Genomic DNA, 8,235 nt, shown 5'->3' with positions numbered 1-8,235 from the left:
TCACATATAAATGTACAGGAAGCGGTTCATCGAGCACCAACCAAACACGCGCCATTCTGTTTGCACACCCAAGTGTGTGCGTTTGAACACACCAAAAGGCGTATCCAAATAAAAAGGTGCGACTGTGAACCTGGCTCAACATAACGAAATTGGTCCTATCGACGTATGATTCAAGATTGCAGCCAAGCACCGAGCCTTGGACTTGCTGCTGGAACGAAGCTGACACGAAATCCTGCAGGAGTGCGAACGCCTACAGCTTCCTTGAATACATCCCAAGAACAGCGCCTGAACATCAACAGCACTCAAAAAACGAAATGTGTTTGCCATGTGCCCACACACAGCGCTTGCCACACAGTCCAGCCCTCAAAATGCGCCGAGCTTTCATCAAATCAACACTGTAAGCCTGTAAGCCATGGCAGTGGCGGTGTTTGATGTCACCCCTCAGCTGCTCTGATCGCTGCTGCTGCTGCTGGTTGGGGTGCCCCCAGAGCTGGTCGCAGTGCTGCTAGGCATGCTCTCGCTGCTCGTCCCCTCGCTGCTGCTGCTGTCCTCGCTGCCCGGCGACGCCGCCCGCGCAGCCACCCGCCGCCGCGCCGCCCGCGCCGCCCCCCGGCTGCTGCCCTTGCGCAGCGACGCGCCGCGCCCGCGGCCGCGCCCGCCGGCCGGGCTGCTGCGCTCCTCCTCGCGGACATCCTCCGCGCCGCCTGCCTCCTTGAGCCACGCCGCGGCCGCCTCCAACCCGTCCCGCAGCTCGCCGGCCTTGCCGCCCGATGGGATGTCCGCGCGGCGCGTAGGGGGCTGGCCTGGCGGCGGGGCCACGCGGCCGCCGTCCTCCAGGACCGCCTGAGGTCACCGCGGGAGGGACGGGTGCGCATTCAGACTCATGGCCCGCGGCACCGCTGAGCAGAGGGAGATCGTGCAAGGGCAGCGCTGGAGGCTGATCCAGCGGTGCGACTGCGGTGCCCAGCCTCAGCGCTCTTCCCGCACCGGCTCGCCACAAACTCGCTAACCACCCGCGCCCCACTCCCCCTCGCCAACTACCCGCCTCAATCCTCTCCCACCCCATCATACGCTCCACATCAGCACATCACATCACGTTTTGCACCAAAACAAGCGCAGCCAAAGGGAAAAGAGGCCCGCCCTGATGGCCCAGTGGTCACCTGGCGGTACCTCAGGAGGGCGAGCTCCTTGGCCTTTGACTCGATCATCACATCGACGCGGCCCTCCTCGCCATACAGGTGGATGGGGCCGCGCACATAGTCTGGTAAGAGTAGGGTAAGGGGGCGTCATGGTATGAGGTTTTATCAGAGGGGTCAGGGCGGCTTCAAATCAAGGGCGCAAGGGGATCAGAGTACATGGTGAGGTTAACGCTGGAAATCATCGACAGGTCTCAAGTGCAGTCGTGAGAATTGAGCAGCAGCAAGAAGGCAGCCGACCACGCGTGACGCGCACCTGAGTGCGCGTTGCGCCTCATGGTGACGTCATCAGGCGACTCGCTCCAGTGCACCACGGGGCGCACACCCTGCGGGCGGCGCACATGTCGGCGCCACCAGAGGCGTTGCATGTGTTGGCCAGAATGCAGCGGCAAAGCCGGCGACAAGCTGGTTGTAACGAAAATGTTTTCAACACCAAGAATATAGCGCATCAACCAGCAGGCGGCACCCAGGCACAGGCGCGGCACCCTGAACCCCGACTGTGCGCACGCGCCTGCGGCCAGGTGGCAATGGCGGCCCGGAAGGCCTCCTCCTCAGTCCAACCCCCGTCGCAGAAGCCGTGGTGGTGGAAGTCGAAGACGATGGGGATGCCCGTCAGGCGGTGCACCAGCAGCAGGTCGCGCACACTGCACCCAGAGGGGCGGGGGAGGCCGGGCGCGACGCAGCCGATCAAGGCGGGAGCACCGGATGTGATTAGACGAGGTCAGGGTTGATGCGCAGGTCATCAACGGCGGGAGGTTGCCGGCCTTCGTGGCCGAGCAAAGGGCTTGAGGGTGACAGCAGGGCTGGCTACGGTAGTGGGGACTGAAGCCTGTCGGTGCGAAGGTCAAAAGTGATTGGCGGGGGTCCGACGCGGCCAGGACGCACCTGTAAAGGGACGCCCGGTCGTCATTCTCCACCGTGAGGCGCGCCTTGCAGTTGGGGGACAGCCGCGTGTTGACGACCTGGGGAGTGGGGTGAGGTCAGCGGCAGGCTGGTTGGGGAGCGTGGGGGGGACGAAGCGCCCTGGCGCACTGCTGCGACATATGGTGGGAGCACGTGGACCGTTTTCTGTACGGTGCCCAGCCCCTGCAAGGCCAGCTACAGCATATGCGGCCACTCAGCCCGCCCAATCCAGGCCAAAAATCACGTCTGAAAAGCGTCGCAGCGTCGCCTCCTTTTCGCCGCCGTACGTCCCGCCAACGTGTATATTGATCTGGGTGCGTGAGGGGGGCGAGGGGGAGCGAGCGGACGCAGCAAGCGGAGGGGGCGCGGGAAGGTTGAGACAGGGGAACATACTGCTGCGAGACGAAAAAGGGGGAAACCATGACAGCGTCCAGGTAGACAGGGGCGATGCGGATGGGGTCACGAGCGCCAGCAGGGTCCCGGTGCGGCTGCTGCGGGATGTGGTGGAGGGACAGCGCTTTCGCGCGCGCGAGCGCTCGCCTTGTTGTGCGGCGTGGCGGGCAGGAACCCCATCTCATCAAAGATCCTGCTGTGCACCTCCAGCTCTGCCACACTCTGAGTCACCCACCTGCGGGTGTTGAGAACAAAATGAAAAACTTGCGAAACATGCTGCGAGCGCAGCCGTGGGGTGCAACCCGGCCTTGATCGGTGAACGCCGGGGAAACGCCTTTGCTCCCAGCCCAGTCACACCCTGGCATGCATGGCCAAAAGCCGACGGTGCGACTTCCAGACTTCCAGGCGCTCTCCCACAAGCCTCCAACCGCCAAATGCCCTGCAACTCACTCTGCTCGGTCGGGGCCCGCGATTTTGCAAAACTCGCCTGCTCGGGGGGAAAGGCAGGTGGGTGAGCAACGCGGGGCTAACCGCACGCTGAGCAGCGTCAAGCACTTGCGTGCGCCGCAGCTGTCCTGGAGCAGTGCGGTCAGTTGCATAGCTGTGTGTGTGGACCACCCCACTTCGTCTTGTGCCAAGTGCCACGAGAGCGCTCACTGGGGTGGTACGTGAGGCGGTGCCCAAACCGCCGCGCAAGTGCGCCAGCCTCCTGCAGGGCCTGGGCTTGCAAGGCGGTCAAACACACACACCAGTCAAGACAAAAGTGAGTGAGAGCATTGAAACGATGGGTGTCGGGCGCTTCCAGATTGAGTGGCCAAGAAGCGGCCCAGCAAGTGGGTGAAACAGCAAGATGCTGAACCACCTTGAGCTCCTGAGCTCCTCACAACCCGCGTCAGAAGGGTCTCAGCAACAAACACGCGTAACACCCCTGGCCATTCACGTGCATTTGCAGATGCCAGGCCGCCCACCTTCTGGATCTCTGCCCAGTCCTCCAAGTCCTCCATCTTGTAGAATCTGAAGGCGATCAGTCGGTGAGTGGCGGGGATCCATCAGCGATTGGCTGCCGCAGGAGTGGAGCGGTGTGCCTCGTCAACACACACAAAGGCGGCTGCAATGCCAGCGGCAGCGTGTGGGAAGTCGCCGCGCGGTAGATTATGCAGATCCCCCACAAGCCACCCCATCGTCCCCCCGCCCCACAACCCATACAGTCTGGAACCCATCCCCCCCGCCTGCTCACGTCATCCACGGGAGGATGGTGGAGGACACCCGGAAGAGGCGGATGCCGTGGCTCTCGTTCCACCTGGGGACAGCCAAAACACAATGGCAGCACAATAGGAACGCATTGTCAGGACATTAGTGTCGAATTGCAGGGCGCCAGGGGTCCACCGCGCAAGCAGACGAAATCATGCGAGCGAGGTTACTGCACCGCAGGCGATGGCGGGCGGCGGGCGCGGTGCGGCGGCAGGGACCATAGGGGGTTGTGAAAGTCGTGGGGGCGCACGCGCCTGATGATGGGCGCGAGGTCGCGCGCGTTGGCGAGTGCCGCACGGCTGACGGCCGCCAGGCCCCCCTCGCCCTTGAAGGTGCGCTGCACGAGGTTGCGAGAGTTGAAGACATCGTACTGCCTGCGGGGGCAGGGGCCCGTGGAGATCGGGTGCCGGGGGCGAGTGTGCATGCATGAATGGGTGGCGCGACAGCTCTCAACTGGCCAACCAGTCTACGCACGCAGCTGGGCAGCTGCATGGATGCAGGCGCGGAACATGCGCGCGCACTGGGAGGCGAATCCGTAACACCTCTCGGGGCGATAGCCCCTGCACATGCGAGGGCGATCGCCGCATGCTGCAGTAATACGTGTGAGTGCGCACGTACCACAGGCGCACCTGAGGGTCATGTTGAGGCACGCATAGCCCAAGTTGGGCAAAACCAGCAGCTCCCGCCCTGCTGCCCCGCCGCCGCCCACGCCCTCGCCCGCGCCCTCAGCCTTCACCTCGACCTCAACTTGCCCCCCGCCGCCGCGGCGGTGCAGGTGCAGCGCCAGCCGCTGCCCGCGCCCCGCGGGCCCGGAGGCGGCCCGCTCGATGGCCGCCAGGGCGCGCGCCTGGTCGCGCCCGGCGGCGTCAAGGTCAAAAGGCAGTCGCGCCGCGGCCTCCGCCGCCTCCGCCGCGCCCGGCGCCGCCGCGCCCGCGGCGTCGCTGCACCCGTGCTCGTCCTCGTGCGCCGCCTGCGCCGCAGCCAGCGCCGCGCCGCGGCCGGCGTCTGCGCCCCGCGCCGGCTTGCTGCCTAGCTTATCCTCCCCACCTGGGATCCCGTCCCCGCCCTCCTGTCGCCCCTCGCTCCCGTGCTCTTCATGCTGTGGGGCGCCGCAGAAGAAAGCAGATATGTGGGAGTAGGCGGCCAGCAGCGACACGTCTCCTAGGAAGAGCCCGTGCCTCGCCTCTGACGCCACGCGCTCCGCGATCTGCTTTTTCGTGGGCTTCCGCGCCTTCTTGGGCGGCGGGGCCGCGGCGCCCCCGCCCTCGCCCGCGTCCCGTGAAGGGGAGGGCGGGGGCGTGCGCGGCCGCTCGCCGTTGCGACATGCGGCGGATGGTGCGGCGGCCGCAGGGCGCTTGCGGCGGGCGGAGGCGGGGACCGCCGGGGCGGCGACGGCCGCCGCGGCGGCGGGAGCGGGGCCGGCGGCGGCGGCGGCGCATTTGCCGCGCCGAGGGGCGGGCTGTCGGCCCTGGTCGCCAGCGGGCGCTGCTGCGACGTCAAACGGCGCGGGCGGGTCCGAGGACGCGGGGCGTGCCTTGCGCTGGGGCCCCCGGCGCGTCGGCGCAACGGAGATTGTTGAGAACACCGCGTCAGGCGTGCCTTGGACCGGCCGGCTAGGAAGAGACGCAGCGAGCCGCGTGCTGCGGCTGCTGGGCTCGCGCATCCCTGCTCCAGCTGCGGCAGGAGAGCAGCCGGTGATGGCGCTCGTGACCCGAGCGCAAGCAATGGCCCGTTTCAGGGCGCAGATAGGCCCGCGGATAATTTTGCCGACGCCTACGGATAGATGGCGGGGCTGCACACGAAGTGAGGTCACAGGTACCGTGTAGAGATCGCTACATCAACTACTATATTTTTGACATCCTAGATAGCTCGTATATGAAAGCAAACGTGTTTTGCAGGCAGTTCCGCACTCGTGTCTGCTGATTCTGAGCATTTACCGCCTGACTCACCCGCCGGCCACTCGTTTGCAGCTTACCTTGTTGTGTGACCCATCCATGCTCATGGGCATCCACTCGGTGAGCACGGCACATTTCCTGCAGGTCAGGGACTTTCAGCTTCAGTAAGGAGCTGTGTTGGCTGCTGGGTATGCCTGGGGAGCATTACTGGCTCCTTGACCGACAAACGCTGATACTCAGATACCCTCAAGAAGCCTCTGCGTGGGCACTCACACTCACAGCTCACTGTGTGTGCCGTGGTGAGACCTTGGCTTGCCTTCTGCTTGCTGCGCAACACTTTAATTGGATGCGTCACATGTTCCGATTTGCCAGACTTACGCATGGTGCTCTCTGCAAGGAACCCATTGTGCTCTTAGTGACACATGCCGCCAGCAGTAAACATCCGCAGCGTCACTTCCCGTGCCAGCTGACGCTCTGGGCGAGGTGCTGCAATTGTTGTTTATTGGAGCTACGTACCGCGAGGCCCTGGCCTTTGGGCAAGATCCAAGCTGGCTGGGCAAGATCCAAGCGCAGAGGGCCTCGCGTGGGGGTGCTTTCAGCACCCGCGCATACCTGGCAAGACGCCCCCCATGGGTGCCTATCCATCATTCAATGATGACATAAAGTTGACAACAGGTTGTCACAAGCCTCCAGGATTCCACCCATGCTTGCATCCAGTATGCAGCTGTAGAAGTCGCATAATCCTGAAGGCATACTGCAACGTTGTGATGCGCCGCCGTCAGCGCATGTGATTGCATGTGTACCCCTTGCCTTGTACTGTGATGTGTGGTATGGTTTGGCTAGGTGACAGCTGGCAGCCTACCCTTGTTAGGACAGCAAAGATGTTTGTGTTGCATACTTCATTCTGCGTGTTACACTGCGTGAGCACAATATTGTCATTGGTTGCACTGCAACACAGAATGGTACTGACCAGGTGTGGCAGCTCACAGATGGTTGTACAGGTTGTGTTACAATTTGTGAAAAACACTCACTGGTGCTGGAGCTATGTATCACTACATGCTAACAGGCCTCCAGTTGCGTAAACACACAACTCGCCGGTGTGCTACACGTAAGTTCTTGTTTGCAAACAGTGCCGCAGCCGGGGTACTTGTTTACAGGTTGGCGACCAGGCGAGTGCGCGTCACGACGGGGATGGCCTGGGCAAGTGGACATTGGGTTGGCGACGGTTGTCAGATGAATGTCAATTACAATGTAATTGATGCGCAAGGCTACATGCCATATGCTTCATTGTGAAGGCACACATAATTGTGTCAAATTTCCCTTCGCACCTTGTAGGAAGCCTGGTCAGCCTCCCAGGCCTGAAAGATGTTGGGGGGCAAGGCATTTTCCGTTGCGTTGGATGACAGCGAAACTGTCAGGACAGTTTCACACTCGCGCCGGCGTACATGTGGAGCGTACTACTGTATGGCTGCCCATACAACTTGTTGCTTCGATTGCAATACCTCTCTCTTGCACAACCCTTTCACACCCACCTTGAAGGCTGTAGGTGTAGGTGGCGACACATCAAAGGACATGCAACAATAGCAAGAGAGAGAGGGGCGCGCTCAGTTGCAGAGTATTATGGAACTCGCCACACTCAGTCTCACTGAATTGCCTTGCCCTGCCTGGCATACATTTTACTGTTCCACCCTGTTCTAGCAGTGTCCCTTGAGACTGTTTGGCGGCAATACCCACTCTTGTAGGAAGCGGCGTTGGCCCTGAGGGAGGAGGAGAGGAGAAGAAAATTGCATGGTTTTGAAATGTTCGTGGCGAAAAAGGCTTACTTCACTGCCTGACGTACAGCAGTTACGCCATCCCGCCATTGCACTCCCGCCGTGCGTTGGGAGGCAGGAGACAGAGCCACCCAGTCGCTCACCAGTCGGTGTAGCCGCCCAGGTCGGCCCAGGTGGCATCCTTCTTGGCCTGGAACAGGAGGGCGTCGTCCTGAGCACCCACCCTGAGTGATGGAGGAGATGGGCAGGGGAGGAGGGGTACGCAAGACTCAGAACACGACCCAAGGGGCAGGGCACGGGGCGGGGGTCGGCAGTCTCCCAAAAGCACACTTGCAGCCCAAGACAATGCGCAGATGCCAGGCGGCACAGGCGGCACGTGTGCCCAGCGTGCAGTGTGGCAGGGTAGAGGGCACTCACCAGTAGCCAGTGACGAGGGCCTTGGGGTTCTGGGGACCGCCAGATTGGGGTGATTGGGGGAGGACAGCAGGTAAGCAGGCGAGTGTGTCAGCTGGGGGTTATGGTATGATGGTATGCTCACATGCCGCAACCCCCACTCAAAGCCCACCAGCGTGCTAGTCCAAGTCCAGCACCTCAATCTCCCCCTGCCATTGCAGCTGCTTCATCAAGCAGAGATACTGCATTTGTGTCACCCTGCTCGGTAAGTCTCAGGCCACACCTTCGCGTTCCACTCCTTGTAGAGGGCAGCGCGGGTAGCCGCACCGGTCTTGCCCGCGGGGATTCCGCCCTTCAGGCTCCACAGGAACAGCTGGCGGATGGCCCCATCCTTGGCGGGCTGGGCGCCTGCAGAGGGGCGGAGGGTGGGGG

At 62.7% G+C, this 8,235-nt stretch overlaps 1 protein-coding gene across 1 annotated transcript; it reads right to left on the bottom strand.

The window, feature by feature from the left end:
* Positions 1-441: 441 nt before the first annotated feature.
* On the bottom strand, positions 442-6,020 carry MNEG_10596 (UV DNA damage endonuclease; the record flags this gene model as incomplete). The annotated part of the gene is made up of 13 exons (XM_014040932.1): positions 442-843; positions 1,161-1,261; positions 1,704-1,840; positions 2,082-2,158; positions 2,344-2,409; positions 2,697-2,727; positions 2,943-2,979; positions 3,150-3,210; positions 3,461-3,506; positions 3,730-3,792; positions 3,914-4,117; positions 4,373-5,231; positions 6,017-6,020. The coding sequence occupies 13 exons, from the start codon at positions 6,018-6,020 to the stop codon at positions 442-444; spliced, it is 2,088 nt and encodes a 695-aa protein (XP_013896386.1).
* Between the last annotated feature and the right edge of the window lie 2,215 nt (positions 6,021-8,235).

Source organism: Monoraphidium neglectum (genome assembly GCF_000611645.1).
Source record: "Monoraphidium neglectum strain SAG 48.87 unplaced genomic scaffold scaffold02381, whole genome shotgun sequence".
NCBI lineage: Eukaryota > Viridiplantae > Chlorophyta > Chlorophyceae > Sphaeropleales > Selenastraceae > Monoraphidium > Monoraphidium neglectum.
Note: the sequence above shows the minus strand (reverse complement) of the source record. Positions and strands in the feature narration are given on the sequence as shown.